Source organism: Musca domestica, unplaced genomic scaffold (assembly GCF_030504385.1).
Source record: "Musca domestica strain aabys unplaced genomic scaffold, Musca_domestica.polishedcontigs.V.1.1 84, whole genome shotgun sequence".
Lineage (NCBI taxonomy): Eukaryota > Metazoa > Arthropoda > Insecta > Diptera > Muscidae > Musca > Musca domestica.
This window is the reverse complement of record NW_026712417.1, coordinates 2,571,020-2,592,832: the sequence shown is the minus strand read 5'-3', so window position 1 is coordinate 2,592,832 and position 21,813 is coordinate 2,571,020. Positions and strand designations below refer to the sequence as shown.

The 21,813-nt window shown below is 35.0% G+C and overlaps 2 protein-coding genes across 3 annotated transcripts in view; one reads left to right on the top strand and one right to left on the bottom strand.

The window, feature by feature from the left end:
* The window catches only part of LOC101889181 (JNK-interacting protein 3), a 263,742-nt gene that overhangs the window by 102,452 nt on the left and 139,477 nt on the right, over positions 1 to 21,813 (top strand). The window lies entirely within an intron of this gene.
* Positions 11,387 to 21,452, bottom strand: LOC101892727 (homeobox protein Nkx-6.1). Its single transcript, XM_005182362.4, has 3 exons — positions 20,029 to 21,452; positions 15,791 to 16,034; positions 11,387 to 13,040 (listed from the first exon to the last, which is right to left on the bottom strand). Exons 1-3 carry the CDS (start codon positions 21,078 to 21,080, stop codon positions 12,645 to 12,647), a joined length of 1,692 nt encoding a protein of 563 aa, XP_005182419.2. The 5' UTR covers positions 21,081 to 21,452; the 3' UTR covers positions 11,387 to 12,644.

The window sequence follows — 21,813 nt, the reverse complement described above, 5'->3', positions numbered from 1 at the left end:
GTTATATAGATGGTAGAGATCGGAAAATTTCTTGGGGTACCTCCCACACACAGGTTTCAAGGTTTTGAAAAACAAAACTCTCAAAAAAAAACGAAATAAGCATCTCACTGACTTCAAATTTCACACATAAATACATTTTTGCTAACACAAGATCCCTTGTGAAGATGTTAGACAGGGTGAGATAAAAAACTGCAACAAAATCAAACGCCATCATTTTTAAATTAGTTTTATTTTTAATTGAATGAAATGTCGAGAATTGTATCAAATATTAGAATAAGTTCAGATTTGTTTGAATCGGTCACCTTTGGTACGTATTATGGCGGCCAATGGAACCGTCACACGCTGCCCGAATGTTGCTCTGCGGTATTTTGGTCCATCCTCGGCGAAGCGCTTGCTTGAGGTGATCGACAACTTGGTATTTTTTAGTGCCAACCTTGCTTTTCAAAATACTCCAGACACAATAGACCAACGGATTGGTATCCTAGATTTTCGTGGTCATTGTGCGCTGGAAATGAAGCGAGGAACCTCACCATTCTTGGGTGGCGCGTGCTGAGTGCGATGTTGCAAGGACTGTGGCCAAAATGTTTGCGTGGCCAAGGCTTTAATACACCCTCCATAATATTTTCGCGATAATATTCGGCATTTGTTCTGATGCCATACTACGAGCGGAGAGCGACCATCGGTTGCTATGGCGGCCCACACCATCATCATGGCCGGAGCTGGTGGCCGATCGAAGGTGCACATTTTCAGCTGACCTCTTTGGCAAGTAAACACGATCATTTTGTTTGTTTACAAACCGCTGGACAAGGAATGTTTTCTCATAGGAGAAAACCAAATTCGGCAGATCACCACTTTCGGCCAAGCGAAGCAACTCTTTAGCTCTTTTGAGTCTATTTTCTTTCTGTTGCGGTGTAAGTTCTTCGACTTTTTGGAATTTCAATGGCTTCACCCCGAGCTTATTTTTCAATATTTGCCGAATGGAATATTGAAATACATTCAGGAAAATTCTGGTCTTCTATACGAAGAACTTCTGGTCTTCTATACGAAGACCTTCTGGTTTTCTATGAAAATACCCCTTCAAGACTCCTATGTAAAAGACATTTCGGTTTTCTATGAAAAGCTCGCCTGGACCGTCTGTAAGGAGACGCCTTCTGGTCTCATGTGAGAAGACCAGTTCTGGTCTTCTATGAACTTTTCGGTTTTGAATGGTCTCTTGTGCGAAGAGCCCTTCTGGAAAATTCTCACCAAAATGCTTTTGTACGCTTGTAAACAATATAATGAGCTGTCACTGGAATAATTTTAACAGCTGTCGGACGAGTGGCTTACAAATGACACCCATGAAGGTGAGATGAAAAACTGCAACCAACTTCAGACTGCAGTGATTTATGATGGAATTTATGAATTCGTATAGAATTTGATATGAATGTCCGATTTTCTTAAAATTTTGCCTCCCCCAATATTTTTGTCTTTATTAGATGAAGTATGAAAATGGAATACTTCCGTCGACTATATCTGGTACCACACACACATTTTAACAATATCTAAATATTGTCACATATTTCATACAAAGAGAGGGAATTAACCAGTATAGGCACATCGCAATATTTATATCATATTTATTTAGGACCGGCACGAAATGGACAATATTGGTCCATTCCTTCAGAGCCTACTCCATAGAGGGTCAAACATTTGCATAATCATAACAGCAGTCAATATATATTTCAATAATTGAACATTGGCTGAGGATATACATCTGTCGGCAAACCCGACAGACACTTTTTTACTTGTTGCAATAGATAAAAGCCTAACCTCAAAAAAACTAAGACTAACCCTTTTTATGTACCAAAAACTGAATCCTCAGAAAAAAATTAGGCGAATCTTTTTTCTTGAAAAAAAAAGAAAACTCAGAGAACTGAGGTTTAACTTTTTTCTATACATTTTTTGAATGAATCATCAGTATATGGGATCAATTACGGATCAATTCTTCTCTATAGAAGAGATCTGTATTTAATAAAGGTTGGATCTAATACTTCTCTGATAAAAAAAATGTCAGCACAAGAAGTACCAATTTTTTTAACGCGGCTTTTGTCAAGGACATTTTTTTATGCAATATCCATTTTATAGGGAGCGGAAACTTTCAGTTTGAAAACAGTTGGCCTGAAAATATTCAAACATTTAAAATACTTTTCAATTTTGCAAAACCTAAAACTGAAACACTTCATAATTCAAATCAAGAAATAAACACAGCCATCTACCATCTGTTTTTCCTTTTTTTCTGAGCATCCTTAAATCTCCCTAATTATTGCAAAATTGTATTTAGCTATTGTTACAAACGATAAGTAGACCCGTTAAATTATAATTGAAAGATAAAACTGTCAACCACAACAAGTCCTTTGTACGCATTCAACAGCCTTGCGCTCAAGAGGCCAACAAGGACAGACAATTTGCAAACAGACAAAAGAAAGGAATAAAAACAGCTTGAATGGAATCCACTTAAAAACAATTTCCGAAAAAAAGGACCTGCCACAATTCAGGAAGCATGCAACAAATGCTTATTATTCGATGTCACACTACAACCACAAATATTTTCATTTGACAGACGGTGTGAAACAAAATGAAGTGATGAATTGTTTAACAAAAGCAATACAACAATGGTAAAAAGACAACACTTCATGGCTGTCACAATTTTTGGACAGCGTTCGAATAAACGATGATGATGATGATGATGACGGTTTGTTTTTTATTAGCCCTTCAATGTGAGAGATCACATCGTCTAACACTTCCAAGACAAAAGAAATCGTCATAAACAATCATCATCGTCATTTCGAGTACCATCAAATGTTATTGCCAACCATCAGAGGCATCCGTACAGAATTTCTATCTTAGGAATTCCAAATGCACAGTGGAACAAAATTAAGTAAGGAAATAAATTTTAGAAAAAAAGTCTTCTTCGTGGCAGAAAAGATAGTGGCTCTCCTCACAGAAGGCCAAAGGGGTCTTCTCACAGAAAAAACAGAGAGGTTTCACATACTACACCGAAAGTTTCCTTCACAGAAAACCAGAAGGGGTCATCTGGGGGGCCACACGGGCTTCTCATGGAATCCGAAAGGTCTCCTTCATAGCAGACCAGAAGTGGTCTTTTCATAGAAGACCAGAGGGGCTTCTCTTAGAAAACTGAAAGGTCTCCTACATAGAAATCCTGACGCATTCTTCGTATAGTAGATCAGAAGGTCTTCTCATTGAAGACCAGAAGGTGTCTTCCTAAAGAAGTCCAGAAGGTCTACGTATAGAAGACCAGAAGGAGTCTTCGTATAGAAGACCAGAAGGCGTCTTCGAATAGAAGATCAGAAGGATTCTTCGTATAGAAGACCAGAAGGTGTCTTCGTATAGAAGACCAGAAGGTGTCTTCGTATAGAAGACCAGAAGGAGTCTTCGTATAGAAGACCAGAAGGTGTCTTCGTATAGAAGACCAGAAGGAGTCTTCGTATAGAAGACCAGAAGGTCTTCGTATAGAAGACCAGAAGGTGTCTTCGTATAGAAGACCAGAAGGAGTCTTCGTATAGAAGACCAGAAGGAGTCTTCAGAAGATGTCTTCGTATAGAAGACCAGAAGGTGTCTTCGTATAGAAGACCAGAAGGTGTTTTCTTATAGAAGTGCAGAAGGTCTTCGTATAGAAGACCCAAAGGTCTTCGTATAGAAGACCAGAAGGAGTCTTCGCATAAAAGACCAGAAGGCGTCTTCGAATAGAAGTCCAAAAGGTTTTCCTATAGAAACCAGAAGGTGTCTTCGTATAGAAGACCAGAAGGTGTCTTCGTATAGAAGACCAGAAGGTTTCTTCGTATAGAAGACCAGAAAGTGTCTTCGTATAAAAAACCAGAATGTGTCTTCGTATAGAAGATCAGACGGTGTCTTCGTATAGAAGACCAGAAGGTGTCTTCGTATAGAAGACCAGACGGTGTCTTCATATAGAAGACCAGACGGTGTCTTCGTATAGAAGACCAGACGGTGTCTTCGTATAGAAGATCAGACGGTGTCTTCGTATAGAAGACCAGATGATGTCTTCGTATAGAAGACCAGACGGTGTCTTCGTATAGAAGACCAGACGGTGTCTTCGTATAGAAGACCAGACGGTGTCTTCGTATAGAAGACCAGACGGTGTCTTCGTATAGAAGACCAGACGGTGTCTTCGTATAGAAGACCAGACGGTGTCTTCGTATAGAAGACCAGACGGTGTCTTCGTATAGAAGACCAGAAGGTTTTCGTATAGAAGACCAGAAGGTTTTCGTATAGAAGACCAGAAGGTCTTCTCATAGAAGACCAGAAGGTCTTCGTATAGAAGACCAGAAGGTCTTCTCATAGAAGACATGAAGGTCTTCTCATAGAAGACATGAAGGTCTTCTCATAGAAGACATGAAGGTCTTCTCATAGAAGACATGAAGGTCTTCGTATAGAAGTCCAGAAGGTCTTCGTATAGAAGTCCAGAAGGTCTTCGTATAGAAACCCAGAAGGTCTACGTATAGAAGACCAGAAAATCTTCGTATAAAAGACCAGAAGGTCTTCTTCATAAAAGACCAGATGGTTTTCTTCATAGCAGACCAGGAAGTCTTATTCATAGAAGACCAGAAGTCTTCTTCATGGAAGTCCAGAAGGACTTCTAAAGAAGATCAGAAGGTCTACTCATAGAAGAGCAGGTGTTAAGGTCTTCTCATAGAAGACCAGGTGTTAAGGTCTTCCCATAGAAGACGTTAAGGTCTTCTCATAGAAGATAGAAATCCAAGTAATTACTTCATGGAAGGCCAAATAGTAATTTTATAGAGCGCACTGAGGTATTCTCATAAAATTCCCTGGGGACTTCATAACTAATATTTCTCGAATACCTTAAAAGTATCACCCTTTCACCCCCTGTGCAGAAGCTGCAACAAGCGTTATATGTTTCTAATAAAAACACTAAACGCTGTCTGTACTCAATTCCAAGTTTATTTTATTCCATTGGCTTATTGTTCTCACACACGTTTTGCCACTTTTTGTCATTCATTCATCATTTGCTCACACTTCCTGTTGAGTGGTCCGCTCGGTGGTGGTGGTGGTGATGGTTACATATTTCCCAGCTAACAGTTTTGTTTTCTTACCAATCTCTGTTCACGCAGTTTTCAATTGTTGCATTTGAAAATTGTCGTCTCTTTATGACAAATGTAAAGATAAACGGAGCAACAACAAAAGCAGTAGCTTCTATCCGAATTACGTGCTAAAGTGGATTTTTGTCCATGGAGCTGAATATATATTCTCACTCTTCGTATGGGGTTCCCTCGCGGTTATGTTTCGATAATTGTTATTGTTTTCTCTGGCGAGTGTTTGTACTTCTTGAGCCAAATGAGCCGTACACACGTTGCACTCTTCAAATTGAATTCGAAGCGTTCGTTCGTTCATTCGTCCGTTCTTTCGATTCAACCAGTTAAACCCTCATTTAATAATGTTTATATTTTTCAAATCGTTGTCGATGTTGTTGTTAGAATTTGTTGGTGTTTGTGTAGATCCCTCCGACCATCCATCTTCCAACTTCAAGTTTATTTGTTAGGCCATTGCTGGAGTTGTTGTTGCCAATATTATTATTATTATTTCATATCATGATTATAATTCCATTTAAAATAAATATTTGTCTCTTGATTACATCTGCCATCAAATTATGCTCACATTTCATATTCGAATCGCCGATACACACGTACAGCCATTCGAGAGGCTTTTAATTCTTATTGGTTAATTGAATTCAATTAACTGGCGTTGAATTGGTTAAAAACGACTCCCACTATGAAATTAGCACGCTCGCCATTACTCAACATTTTTTGGGGGGTTTTCAATTTGTCCAAAAATTGAGGCTAATGACTAAATGGTGTTTTTATACCCTTCGCTGATTTGTCTACAATTGTCGCGTCTTTCAGAGATATAACACTATAAGAATTTGAAATGATTTTTAAGCCATAATAGTGTTATTTTATTTACATTTATAAAGGTATAATAAAGGTAATGATCGTAGATTGTCTTCACATTTTTAGAGGGTATTCCTGGACTTTTAATCGAGTCATTGAAATGACTCAATGTAATGTTTTCAATAAAATATTACAACAGTCTCTAAAGTCCTTAATTCCCAGTTATTAATTTGAAAAGATTTCCAACGCAAAATCATGTATGTGTAATGCAAATTTTATAAAGGATTTTCCAAGTATTTTAGAAAGGCTTACTGGACGATACGCAGAAGAATTGAAGGACTCTCTAAGCTACATACATAATTATACCCTCAGCCATATGACTAGAGAGGATATATATAATTTGACACGGCCAAAGCGTGTCTCATCAAAATAACGGTTTAAGACCCTAGGACTCTTTGGACCAAATCCGACTGTCTGCTGGCTGGGGCGCGTATAACTCCCGTAGGGATTATCCGATTAGCTCCAAACTTGATACATCTAAATATTATTATCAAACATAGATCGAGATCGGAGATGGGCAATATCGGTCTATTTATTCTGGTCGACATTTTCGAAGAAAATATTTCGATGAAAAAAAAGAAAAAGGATAATCCGATTTTGCTCCAACTTTGCAAATCCTTATATTTTCATCCGTAGTAGGTCAGGTGCGAAAATGGAGGATATCAGTCCACTCCATCAAGTATCTCCCCCACAAAGGGTCAACATTTTGAATAATTATAAATCTTATAAAATGTGATATAAGAGTCCGATTGTCTTCAAATTACCCACACCACAATGTTTTTATTAAACCACAGTTTGGTGTTAAGATGAAATATATCGATGCACTCCTTCTGGCACCTCCCCCACAAAAGGGTCAAAATTTTGAATATCAATGAAGCTTATAGAACGCGCAATTTACATCCGATTCCATGCAGATTTGGTACATCTCAATGTTTCAATCAACACAAGATCTATTATAAAGATGAAAGAGATCGGACCATTCCTTCCGCGAACTTTTATTTGTTTGTTATTTTTTTTTTTTTTTTATTTTCAAGGATTCTAAACGCGCACTTCAAACTTCTCTCCAAGGATCTTAATATTTTTCAAGAACCTTTAATATGGTTATTTAATGTTCTTTCAAGATCCTGAAACGTGCTTTTTTAATGTTATTTTATAATATTTTTTAAGTGTCAATAACGTAAATTTTCTAATATTGTCAAAGGTTTGGAATGATTTTTTATTATTTTTATTTTATTATTTTTAAAAGACTAAAGATAAAATGAAGGTGTTTTAAACATACTTTTTACATTTTCCTAGGCCTAAAAAGCGAAAATTTTAATGATTTCCTTCATGGACTTCCCAAACCATAGACGTGAACTTTCAAATTTTTTTCCATAACTTAATTGTTCTAAAAAGTGGATTTTCAGAAAATTTCAACGATTTTATTTTTATATATTTTATACTTGAAATTCTTAAACCATTAAAAAAAACTTTGACTTTAAAGCCGGAAAATTTTGTGATTTTTTTCAAGGACTTCCAATCTTTTAACTTAATTGAAAAAATGTACCTCGATTTTAACGAAAATAATATAATTGTTAAAAGACTGACAAAACCACAACCGAAGATTTTTAATGATTTTTTTAAAGGACTACAAAGGATTTAACTTAAGATTTTTTAAAGACGTCCTTGATTTCCCAACGAATATTCCGCCCAAGCTTAAATCGTGATTTTTTCTTAAAAGTTTCTAAAGGACTTCTAAGGCTATAATCGTTGTTTTTTATTGATTTTTTCAGAGATTGTCGAGGCTGTAACGTTGATATTTAAATCATTTTTTAAAGCACATCAACGTCTATAATCGTGAATTTGGTTACCATTTTTTTAGGAAAGAACTGTCATGGCCATAAACCTCGATTTTTCAATGAAACATTTTTAAAGGACTTCGAAGGCTGTAATCTTGTATTTTTATAATTTTATTTAAAGGACTGCATAGGCTACAGTCGGGGATTTTTTATGAAAAAATTTGAAGGGCTGCGAAAGACATAAACATAGGTCTATATAGGTTTTTCTTAAATAAAATGTTTAAAAGCCTGTCGAGGTTGTAGTCGTGGATTTTTGAAAGGACTACTTAGGATGCATTATTAGGGTTTCAAAGAAAGTTAAAAAAAAGCTTCTAAGACTACAATCCTAGATGTAAATGATGCATTTAATTTAAGTTTTCCTAAGACCATTATCGACCATATTTTTAAATCTTCGGCGGAAAAAATCTAGAATTTTTAAACAAGAATTTTTAACGACTAGGATCCATAAGAGCGGCTGTTTAAAGATCACTTTTTGAAACAAAACTATGGCCATGACGTGACGTTATAATTGTATACATACAGGGTGAGATGAAAAAATTACAACCAATTTCAGACTGCTGTTATTTCTAAGCCAATCGTCCGATAGCTGTTAAAATTATTCCAGTGACAGCTCATTATATTGTTTACAAGCGTACAAAAGAATTTTGGTGAGAGTTTTACAGAAAAAAAGTTATTCGTGATGGAAGCGTGATAGCGTAATTTTTTATATATGGCTGGAAAACCGCAAGTGGCTATCGTTATCGTTAAATGTGAATAAATCTTTTGTGTCTCGTACCATCGCTCGTTACCTTGATACTGGTAGCGTAGCCCGACGTCATGGAAGTGCACGGAATAAAACAGCAACATCAGCAGAAATGGTTCGAAAAGTAAAGAGACGACTTGATCGAAACCTGCGTCGCAGTGGCCGAAAAATGGCTCGTGAGCTTAACATATTGCAATATTCCATTCGGCAAATATTGAAAAATGAGCTCGGGGTAAAGCCATTCCAAAAAATTCATGAACTTACACCGCAACCGAAAGAAAATAGACTCAAAAGAGCTAAAGAGTTGCTTCGCTTGGCCGAAAGTGATGAACTGCCGAATTTGGTTTTCTCCGATGAGAAAACATTCGTTGTCCAGCAGTTTGTAAACAAACAAAATGATCGTGTTTAATTGCCAAAGAGGTTATTACAGTCGAATGTCGCTCTCCACCCGTATTAATCTAAACAGAATAAATGCCAAATATTATCGCGAAAATATTCTGGAGGGTGTACTAAAACCTTGAGCATGCAAACATTCTGGCCGCAGACCTTGAACATTTCGCCAGAACTCAGCAATATCGCACTCAGCACGCGCCACCCAAGAATTGTTACAAAATGAGGTTCCTCGCATCATTTCCAGCGCACAATTGCCACCAAAATCTCCGAATACCAATCCGTTGTGTCTGGGATATTTTGGAAAGCGAGGTTGGCACAAAAAAATACCGAAGTGTCGATCACCTCAAGCAAGAGCTTCGCCGGGAATGGGCCAAAATACCGCGGAGCAACATTCGGGCAGCGTGTAACGGTTTCATTGGCCGTTTGAAGGCCATAATTCGTGCCAAAGGTGACCAAATCGAACAAATCTAAACTTAAAAAAATTTAAAATTATGGCGTTTGACTTTGTTGCAGTTTTTTATCTCACCCTGTATATGCATTATTTTTATACCCTCCACCTTGGAAAGGAGGGTATATTAACTTTGTCATTCCCTTTGTAACATCCCTAAATATTCGTCGTAGACCCCATAATGTATATATATTCATAATCAGCATAAAATTCTAAGACGATTTAACGATGTCTGTGTGTCTATCCGTCTGTTGAAATCACGTTACAGCCCACATTATTTGACGTAGAGCGTCAAAATTTAGCAGAATAATTTGTATTGTGTCTAGGATGGTTGGTATTGAAAATGAGATATATCGGTCCACTTTTTGGTATAGTCCCCATATAACTGTACATCCCGATATTTGGTATTTTTCACGGATTTGTCTGAAAATTGGTATTTGTAGGTCATAATGGGTCCTAGTTCGTGCGGCGAAACATTGTATGTATAGGTCCACGCTTTGGTTTAGTCTCCATATAATGGTATCTTTCGATATTCGGTATTTTGATGGTTTTTGTCACATTTTATCACGGATTTGTCTAAAAATTGGAATTTCTTGGTCATAATGAGGTCTAGCTCCGTTGGCGAAATATTGTATGTATAGATCCACGCTTTTGTATAGCCCTATATAGCGGTACCTTCCGATATTCGGTATTTTGATTATTTTTACCACATTTTTTCACGGTTTTGTCTGAAAGTTGGTATTTGTAGGTCATAATGGGCCCTAATTCGTGCGCCGAAACATTGTACGTATAGGTCCACGCTTTGGTATAGCCTCCATATAACGGTATCTTCCGATATTCGGTATGTTCATGGTTTTTGTCACATTTGATCACGGATTTGTCTAAAAATTGGAATTTGTTGGTCATAATGAAGTCTAGCTCCGTTGGCGAAATATTGTATGTATAGGTCCACACATTTGTATAGCCCTATATAGCGCTACCTCCCGATATTCGGTATTTTGATGATTTTTGCCAAATTTTCCCACGAATATGTCTAAAAATTGGTATTTGTGGGTCATAATTGGTTCTAGTGTTTCGGCCCGGCCGAACTTAATGTTTTTTACTTGTTATTTACGGATCAAAATGTAATTTCTTTAGAAATCTTTAAGGGACTTCCTAAGCTATAAACACTTTTAAGCATTCATTGTTTGACATTAGGCATTGTCTAAGCCTTGAAATTTATATTTCAGGATTTTTAATAAATTATGAGCGGGGAAATTACACTAATGTTATTTTTTATTTAATCAGGGATTCATTAGGAATTGGAATAATTTTCTATTTTGAATGATATTTGAAAGGTTTGCTAAGGACATAATCCTGGATTTTTAATTAACATTTTTGAGGAAGTTCTTAAGCAACTCTTGAATGTATTTTTTTGAAAACTTTCTGTGTAATGAACGGTAGTTTTATGACGTTTACATAGTTCCATAACTTTTTTAAAGGCCTTCTTAAGCATAGACTTGGTTATTTTTTCTTCAGGGACATCCTAGGAGATAAATTTTAATATTTTAATATTTTTTCCAAGGACTTCCTATGTCATAATAGTAGAGCATGAACATACATATTTATTTAATTTCTGAGCTCTAGCACGAGTTTATCAATGCGTTTTCAAGGACCTTTTTTGGAAGTTTTATCAGCTTTCTTGCTTATAAAAGTGATCACAAATAATAGCTAAAATCGCCGAAAACTCAATATTTAAGGAGTTATGGCCATTTTAAAATATGCAATAATTCTTGCTTATCTGGATTTTTAATACATTTTTAGAACTATAAACCCGATTTTTGGTGAATTGTTCAAGGACTTAACTTGAACTTTTAGTTTTAAGGGTTTTCTCTGCCATAAACACCCATTTTTACAGTATTTTTAAATACTTCCCCGACTGAAATCTATTTTTTAATTAAGCTAAAAAATGTTTACTAAAATTAAATAAAAACAATCTCAGTTATATTTTAATGTTTTAATTGTTGATTTTTTATTTATTCATTTTTGTTTTATTTTTGTTCTTTATGTTTTCTTTCTATTCAAAATTCAATAAATTGTACCTAGGACTTATTTAATACTAATAATAATAATACACAAATATTAATTAATACTTTTAGTTAGTTTGTATTTTGTTCATTCATTTTTACAATAAATATTTACAATGCACACGAGACGAGACGACACGGCGATGCGAGTGTTGTTCGTTCGTGTCAGAATTGAATTGAAAATCGCAATATTTCAATGCTATTGTGAATTTGTTCTGGATTGTTGTCGATGTTGTTTGTATTCAATTGTATCACATAATGCGATTTGTTGCCACTGAGACCATTGCTGCCTGCAATCAGTTTAGAGCGGCATGACTAAACTTGTCTAAATACAAATAAACAATTTTACACCTCCACAACATCATCTGCATCGTCATCACCAGCATCATCAGCGATGCGTTTTGCCTTTCAATATCCAAATAGATACACCAGCAGACAAATTGGAACTAATTGCAAAAACATTGGCAAACAATATGGCAACACCAACCAACACTCCATGGATACTCTGGTATTGATTTAAGTAAATCTCATTAGCTAAGTAAACTCTGGCCATTATCCACCACGTCATCAGTCTCTGCGCTGTTGCCTAATCATGGCTAAGTGTATTGATGTAATGGCTCAGGTGTTGGTAGCAAAACAACAACAATGAGGAAATATCAACATTATCCATTGCATGGATTGACACCACCACATACAGCAGCAGCAGCAGAGGCAGAGGCAACAACAAGGACAACCACATAAATGACCCCTCATTAGAATTTGCAAGGCAGATTGTTAGGGTCAACATCAGGAGCGGCAATTGGGACGGATAATTGTGGCTATGTTGACTAAAACTGTAGTTGTTTGTTCTTTGTTTCGTTGCGTTTCGTTTTGACCAATTTTGTGACTAGCATTGGTAATTTGCCGGATTCATGTCTCACCCACATCAGCGCCATCATCATCACCGGTTGCAATTGGATTTACAAAACTCTTTTCTTCATTTCATCTTATTTCTTCTTTGGTTACTGCTGTTCTTTCTATCGTAATTGGTGTTGTTGTTGTTGCTGCTGCTTCTGTCAATGATGAAGTGCCTGGCAAAGTACAACCACCACCACTACTGCTCTGGCTTGCACTCATTAGCTGATTGTAGTGCGGGTGATACTAGTAAAAACCCACAGCCTCTTTGGCCAAAAACTAACTGACTGTGTTGGGTGGTGAGTTCTGTTGCTGCTGTTGCTGCTGTTGTTGTTGCTGTTTGAGACGTTCCTTCGCCTCCTGTTGGGCCTTCTTGGAACGTTTCCATTTCATGCGACGATTTTGAAACCATATCTTCACTTGCGTTTCGGACAGCATTAAACCGCTGGCAACCTCAAAACGTTTCGGGCGGGAAAGATATTTGTTTTGCTTGAATTGTTTCTCCAATTCGAGCAGCTGTTGGGAGGTGAACGCCGTTCGAGGACGTCGTGTCTTGCCCAGTATGGCATGATGGGGATAGGCTGCCAGTTCGGGTATGCGATGATGCAGCATACCGGCACGAGCCAAAAATTCAAATTGCAGATGTGATGGCATAAAGTGTTGTCCCATTGGAATCTGAAAGAAGGCAAAAGAGAGGAGAGAGAGGATTTATTAGTTGAGACATACAGGAATTTATTTAGAATAAATTTGGGAAAGAGTTTTTTTTTATTAGTTTTTTCGACTTTCTAGACCTTAGACGAGAATTAGAATTAAACTTTTTTCAAGAACTTCCTATGTCATACAATTGGATTTTTAACTGATTTTTTTAAGGGCTTATTAGACTATAAATCGGAATTTTTAAATGATTTTTTTAAAGAGGACTTCCCCGACTCTTCCAAACGTTTTTTCACCGGATTTTTTAGAAGTTCCACAAGACTTTAGGACATAAACGTGGATTTCTTTAATAATATTTTTGAGGACTTCTTAGGACATAAACTCGGATTTATTTAATAACATTTTTGAAGGATTTCCTAGGACATAAACGCGGATTTCTTAAATAACATTTTTGAAGGACTTCTTTGGAAATAAACGTGGATTTTTTAAATAACAATTTTTAAGGACTTCTTGGGACATAAACATTGATTTTTTAAATAAAATATTTTAAAGGCCTTTTTAAATAAAATATTTTAAAGGACTTCTTCGGACATAAACGTGGATTTTTAAATAAAAAAATTTAGGGAATTCTTGGGACATAAACGTGGATTTTTAAATAAAATATTTTAAAGGATATCTTTGGACATAAACGTGGATTTTTAAATAAAATATTTTAAAGGATATCTTTGGATATAAACGTGGATTTTTAAATGCAATTTTTTTAAGGCTTCTTCGGACATAAACGTGGATTTTTTAAATAAAAAATTTTAAGGACTTCTTTGGACATAAACGTGGATTTTTTAAATAAAAAATTTTAAAGAACTTCTTTGGACATAAACGTGGATTTTTAAATAAAATATTTTAAAGGATATCTTTGGACATAAACGTGGATTTTTAAATGCAATTTTTTTTCAAGACTTCTTTGGACATAAACGTGGATTTTTAAATGCAATTTTTTTAAGACTTCTTTGGACATAAACGTGGATTTTTAAAAAAAAAAATTTAAGGAATTCTTGGGACATAAACGTGGATTTTTAAATGCAATTTTTTTTCAAGACTTCTTGGGAAATAAACCTGATTTTTTTAAATAAAATTTTTGAAGGACTTCTTAGGACATGAACGTGGATTTTTAAATAAATTTTTTGAAGGACTTCTTGGGACATAAACGTGGATTTTTAAATAAATTTTTTGAAGGACTTCTTAGGACATAAACGTGGATTTTTTAAATAAAAAAAATTAAGGACTTCTTTGGACATAAACGTGGATTTTTAAATAAACTTTTTGAAGGACTTCTTGGGACATAAACGTGGATTCTTAAATAAAATTTTTGAAGGACTTCTTGGGACATAAACGTGGACTTTTAAATAAAATTTTTGAAGGACTTCTTGGGACATGAACCCAGATTTTTTAAATAAAATTTTTGAAGGACTTCTTAGCACATGATCACAGATTTTTTAAATAAAATTTTTGAAGGACTTCTATGTACATAAGCGTGGATTTTATTAAATGAAATTTTTTAAGAACTTCTTTGGACATAAGTTTGGATTTTTTTGAATAAGATCTTTTAAGGACTTCAAAGGACATAAACGTGGAGTTTCAAGTCTTCACTTCACTTCTTCAAAGGACTTTCAAGCAAAAATCAAATAAGAATTGTTGAAAATTAAATAAATGTTTCTTAAGGACTTTCAAGTCTAAAATTTTGGTTTTTTATACATCATCAAAGGACTTTCAAGAGTTTAAAATTCCTTAACAAATTTTATTTTTATTATTAATTCGATTCCGGATTTGGAAGGTCTTCTTATTAAAAATTCCACGATTTAAACTATGAATGCCATTCGAAAAAATGTATTAAAAATCCTTCTGCAAAGAATTTTCAAGGCAAAAATCTTGGATGTTTTCATAAAAAATTTGGAAGGACTTTGCAGGCAAAGATCTTGGACGTTTTTATAACAATTTTCAAAGGACTTTCAATTCTAAAATCGCACATTTGTCATAAAATTTTTCAAAGAACTTGCGTGGATTTTTAATAACATTTTTCAAATGACGTTCAAAGGTTAAATAAAGAATTTTTTTAATAAGAAGGATGCCCAGCTCTTGAATCGAAGGACTTTAAAGTCTAAAACCTTAGATTTTTTTTAAAAAAATTTGCGAAGCAAAAAAATATTTTCAACGTAGTTCCAAGTTTAAATAGTGACCTTTAAACAAAAATGTTCAAGGTCTTTGCTATAAAATTTTGGAACTCATTCCCAAGGATCTTTTTTCGTTGATTTTTAATAAAATTTCCCAAAGCTGAAAATATTTCAAAGGTCTTGGAGGCTCTTAATGTTTTTTTTTTTTTTTTTTTTATTATTAAATTTTTTACTTAAAACGAAAACCAAAGGACCCCCAAAGATAATTTCTTTTATTTTTAAACGATTTTTTATAGAATTTCAAAAATTTCAGTTAACATCACATCCGGGAACTTGTTTGGTTATATTTTCTTTAAAAAGTTCAAAAGTTCAAGTTCATAAAGGTGGAATTTTAATCAAAAATTACTTCCAAGCATAGTACCGTTTTCTTAACTGTTATTGTTTAATCAAATGTTTCAAGGTTTTTCCAAGCCATTTTGCTTTTCAATCGGATTTTTAATAGTGTTCAATTGCTTTAATTTTGAATTGTCCCATCAATAGGTTTAGGTTTTATTCCCTAATTTTTGTGTTTTGTTTGATGTTATTCACTTGTCTGTAACTTACCGGTATTGGCTTTCCCGAAGGATCTAAAGGCCTGTGAAACGCCGAACCGCCATGGGCCAACAAATGATAGGGATGGCCGCCGGCATAAAGGGGGAAATCTTGCGGTCTGATGGGACTGTGAGGAGGCACTGGCTTTTTAAATTCATCACCCAAATCCATGCCATGCATGCCCAAATGTTGCTGATCCTCACAGCCGGGACTGATGGGGGGACTGGAACGATGCGATGATGTGGGAGATTCGGATCTGGAATACCAAGACAAAAAAAAAATTCATTAAAGCAAATTTAATTAATTTTCCTTGAGCTGTTATAATACGAAACACTTCATTTTAAAATTTAATTAAAAACACATTCCATTTCCTTCTACGAACACTTGAAATACTTATAACCACGCACACAAGTATTGAGTACAAAGTCATCATTTAAAAGCAATTAGTGATAAAAAAATTGTTTATTGCAATATTTTGTTATATTTTTTTTATTTTCTTTGGAGTTTTCAATTGCTGTTACATTTATCATTGTTGTATATGTCTTTGTTGTTTTTATTTTATACAACATTGTTGCAATAAAACTCGTATACATTTTTGTCACAATCAGTGTTATTGTTAATGTATTTTTTTTTTTAATTTTTGTCCCACCCAACTGTGCACCTCCAAATATTTTCATTAGGTTTTTTTTTTTTTGCGAATTGAGTAATGTGTCTTAGTTTTCAAGTGACATTTAAGTTGTCTTTTTCAATTATGGCATTTGTTGTTTTCTTTTATTTATTTTGAACAATTTTTAATGGCATAATTGACAGCGATTGGTCATCAATGGGTAACCCAATTTATATTTTGTTGCTTTTAAAAAATGTAGATTGTTTACCAAATGTCGTGAAATTGTTATTGTTGTTATGAAATAATCTTCAGAGATGGATGACCTCAAAGCGGGGGAAAAGGAGTGGAACATAAAGTGAAAAAATTATGTCTTATTTATTGTCATGGAATAAAGAATAAGTTGCGGAATTGTTTCTCCATTGCAAAATATGGGGTCAAAGTTAGCAAAACTAAATTTCAACTTCATAAAAGGACAATGGTTTAAGACGGTGCTAAAATGCATAGCATTTACAAACATTTAATAATGAAAACCAGGAACTGGTATATAAAAATTACATTCCTGAATTCAATTAAGGACACCTAATATCCAACTTTATGTATATATTTTTGATAAAACAGGCAGGCAAACATATTTTCTCCATGTGTTTTGCAAACATTTTAAAAATTTGGTTCTTTGTAGGTCTTACTTTCTAATGTTTAAATTTTTCTCGACGCTTAGTTGGGTTTATTATTATTTTTTTTTTTGCATTTTCTCACAAACATTAAAAAAATTATTACAAAAATCTACAAAAAAAAAAAATCCATCATTTCTTGTTTTAGAGCTGTGTGTGTTTAATATTTAATAAATACTTTTAAAGATACAGAAGGGATTTAATAATAGTGGGTTTTTTAAGGATTTTAAAGCTGTTAAAGACACTTTTCAAAATCGGAGATTATAAACAAGATTCTTCTCCGGAGATCTTAGTAGCAGTCTCTGATTTTGGGTACAATATTCAAAGAATTAATATTGTACTAAAACTAGGAAAACTGCAGTTTTCCATGGAAAACATATCAAAAGTTTCCATTTTGAAGGGGAATCGGACCCCTAAGCGTAAGTTTTGGGTTAGAGTGGTATTTTCTAGAAACTTTTTGCACATTTTCTATAAAAAATTAATATTTTGCTATGGTACTGCCACATCTGGCAAAAGATATTAGATGCATACAATTTGTACCCAGTAGGAAATACTTTTTGAAAGAGATTTATGATTTTACAATAATGTCAATTTTCCAAGAAACCCAGCGGGAGGACTTTATCTAATTCTATTTTTTTATTTTCCTTAAATATAAAACATTTTCATAATATCTAATAGAATAGACATATATTTACTGCCTTTTTACAAATGATATAGGAGAACCCTTAGAATGTCTTACAGCTATAAATTGAGAAAAAAATCCTTCTAAAGGTTCTTTTGATACCTTCAGATTTTCGGATTGTTAGGTAAACAGCTCTAGCTTTATATCAACGAGGCATCCTTCGATTTCACTTATTTGTTTTTTCTCCTTAATATACCTTTTCTAACCAAAAATGCGGTAATCTATGATGTTGGGATCCTCCTAACGCTGTAGACGGGAGCGTACATAGAAAGACATTTCGAAACCACTGGGAATGGGACCTAACTGGGCAATAACACTTTTCCAAGAAAAATTTATTTCATTTCGAAGGAAACCTTCAATATAGGTCCAATATCTTGTATCTCCTATCCTCATTTTTAGTATGAACTGAATTGGCTTCTCTTTTTGAGATATGCCCCATATAGGATATGAAATAATAATTTTACACCCTAAAAAGTATATATATTCTTGATCAGCGTATTCTAAGACGATTTAGCCCTATCTGTCTGTTGTAACCACGCTAGAATCAAAACGAATATAGATAGGATGTCGTATTTGATGATTTTCGCCAAATTTTTCAACTAAATTATCTGAAAATCCCAAAAAGGAGTTCCTTCTGAGTACTTTAACCCCTGGAAGAGTATTGTATATATATGTCCACGTCTTCGTATAGCCTCCATATAACGGTACCTCCAGAAAATTGTTTGTGCATATCCAGGTCTTCGTATAGATCCCATATATCAGTGCCTCCCTATATTCGGTATTTTCACGATTTTAGGTACTATATTCAACGACATTGTTTGAAAATTCGTATTTGAAGCTCCCAATACGTACTACAGCCTGTGACGAAAAATTGTCTATGCTGGTCTTTATTTACTTTTTTTAAGGTTTCCAAATTCGTTCCAAATAATGATATTCCAAGTTCTGCCCGTTTTACTTGTTTATTTTTTTCAGCAAAAAATTTAAAATTTCTAGTAGAATTAGCTTCAATCTGACAGTTTGATTCTCGTTTGATAAGAATTTATCCTACAAAAAAGTGTTCAATAGCGGTTGATTTTTTTCACTTACGTTCCATATTGGAGTTTTGAGGTTGTAAAGGTTCTACCTTAATAGGAAACACAAATTACCATCAAAAATTCAGATTCATGATTTTCAATGGTATTTTAATTACCTAGCCGCATTTCCAAATGAATGAGCTGCTGTTCTAGTATTTTTAAAAGATGACGGTTTGCTATTTGCAATTAGATTTAATACTAACTTAGAAGGCATCTGACCTGAGAGATATGTGTCAATATCTTTCATCGTTAAAAAAATTAAATCCCAGAAGAACCTGAAGGGGCTCAACCGATTCTAGGTTTCATTCGCACCACTGAAAATGTAGAATTTGGAACTATACGAAATATATAAAAAATCTAGTATTATTCCGCCTACCCAAATCTCAAGTTCATTTTAGTCACATGAGCATGTTTTGCTATAGGATTGAGACAAATTCTGTATTATATATTTTTTTGAAAGAGAAACTTTTAAGTCTATTACATGTGGACCATTGCGACCAAAATATTAAATTTATCATAATAACAAAAATACAAAAAATGCTATACACATTAAAAAATGAAGTTTTCCGCACGTCTCTAGCTTTTGACCACATATTTTAACCTTAAATGGATGCTGAAACCACTTGGGGGATGGGGTAAACGAAAAAATATAAATACTTTCCTATACAATCTTTAAAAAGTTTCGATAAATTAGAAGCTGCTGACCTATACCTAGCTATGTCGATGCTATAAGCTACCTATGTTGACAATGTTTTGGGCTGAGAAAATAAATTGGCTATCCTAATATTCTTTAAAATACTTCATATCTAACGATTAAAGGAATTTTTCTAGACACAAAAATGTAAACTTTTCTTTTGCCAAGCACTGAACTGAACTGAAAAAACAGCTTAAATATCATAAAAGGGGTGGGTCATGGGTCATGTCATCTTTTGCATTATTTTATCATTCAAAAACAGTCAAATGAGCTATTAAGACATGGTCTTATGTTTATGACTTGTTACCCATCAAAACAAAAATGTGAACATTAAAGACATATATTTGGAAATGCATTCCTAATTTTCAATATGTTTATAAGTTTTTGGTAGATAGAATTGTACCAATATATCGAAAACTATACTTTAAAGGGAAATTTTCAATTCTCCTCTCCCCATTTCCTAAAATTTTCCATTTCAAGAAAAACCAAAAAAAAAAAATATCCACATTCCAGCAAAACTCACCTTGACATACCGTCGGGAGACGGCGAATCGTATTCACGTGACTCGTGTATACGCTGCAATGCCTCCTGTTCGGACATACCGCCCGATGCCGCCGCCGCCGCGACTGCCGCAGCTGCTGACATTTCACGGGCATATTGAAGACTTGCGGCGGTAAGACGATCATCCAGGTGAGAATTTTTCATAGATTCCACTGATGCCGCTGCCGCCGATTGTTGCGATTCATGAGTATTTTGATTTTTGGCCAGCAGGGCATCGATGCAAAATGATTTTTTCGGTTGCTGTGTTTGATGGATGACAGGCGGTGATATGGATGTGGTGGGTGAGGGAGGCGGAGGTGTCAGTTGTGAGTGGCCGTTGGGAGGCATTGGCGGTACGTGATTTGGGGAGCTATTTAACATAACAGCACCTAAAGGTAATCGTGCCATGGGATAGACACCATTTACCAAAGCTGGAGGTGGTGGGGGATGGTGAACTAGATGTGTTGCCGGTACTGGGGGCGGTATGCCACCTTCATAGATCCTTTGTGGTGGAAACGAAATTCGTTGATCTCTTAGATTGAGGGGAGATGTGGTGTTGTGGGCAAGCTGATGCATGTTGGCGTTGCTCAAGGGTACCGGCTGCACCAGTAAGGGCAAGGGTGCGGCGGTGTTGTTGTTGTTGAGTGATGTTTGTTGCTGAGCCTCTTCTTGGGGATTGTTACTGTGCGTTAGGGGTTTGGGGGAATTTGAATTGGAATTGGAATGGGCGGGTGGTGGTGTGGAGTTTGTCGAACGTTGAGGACTATGTTGCACTGATCTGGGGGATCGTGGCGACAATGTGGACCGGGTATTGGAATCGTGATGATAATCACTGTGTGATGGTGAGCTGCTTGTGAGATCAGATTGATGATTATGGATTTGCTGTTGATGATGTTGTTGTTGCTGCTGCTGCTGGGCCGCCGCTATGTGATTAAGGAACTGTGAAATATGTTGCTGTTGTTGTTGCTGCTGCTGTTGTTGATGTTGCTGCAATTGTTGCAGCGTTGGTGGCTGGGATACTTGAGCACTTGACATTATTTTTTTTTTCTTCTTTATATGAATATTTTTCCAATGTTTAGTATAGCTCACAACTTTTTAGAACACTTTTATTGTTATGCTTATTTTTATATTCTTTTTGTATTTTTCTTTCTTAAAATTCTTTTATAATTATTTCCAAAATTTTATTCAAATTATATCTCTTTATCAATTATTTTTTGTTATTTTCACTTCTTTATTATTTTGTTTTATTTTTTTCTTCTTATGGCGGAACTACATTTGCCGTACGTCCTTAACGTACAAACGCGTTTCAACGACTGTAAGAAAATAATCGACCGTTCTCAATCATATACCTCATGAAAAATACTTAACAACTACTACCCTGCCGTAAATTACACACAGACGTGCTCTTGCTCTTTTGCTCCACCAACCATCCATCCACCATTCAGTCCAACAACCAATAAACACCACCCTTCTTTGTTACAGTGTGTTTTTCTTATTAGGTTCTCAATACAACACAAACAAAATACCACTCTCAGTTTATTCTGCTCTCATGCTCATTGAATAGACTTTGAATGGAATACTCTTTGTTTTGTTATAATCGACTTCTGTTTTTTTTTTTCTTCACACTCCGTTACTCTCACACCAAACACCACATAAAAAATGGAGTAGTTCTCCTTTCTGAATTCTCTCTCTCTTTCCATACTGCAAATTGGCCATTATAAATCCCGGGTGTGAAAGAGACAACCTGTTATATTGACCAAATACTCAG

Excerpts from the sequence above, each read along its gene's own strand:
- LOC101892727 (XM_005182362.4), bottom strand. The coding sequence starts at position 21,080 with ATGTCAAGTGCTCAAGTATCCCAGCCACCAACGCTGCAACAATTGCAG. Across the intron at positions 16,035-20,028 it reads TCTCCCGACGGTATGTCAAG|ATCCGAATCTCCCACATCAT; the intron begins GTGAGTTTTGCT and ends TTGGTATTCCAG. Across the intron at positions 13,041-15,790 it reads CTTCGGGAAAGCCAATACCG|ATTCCAATGGGACAACACTT; the intron begins GTAAGTTACAGA and ends GCCTTCTTTCAG.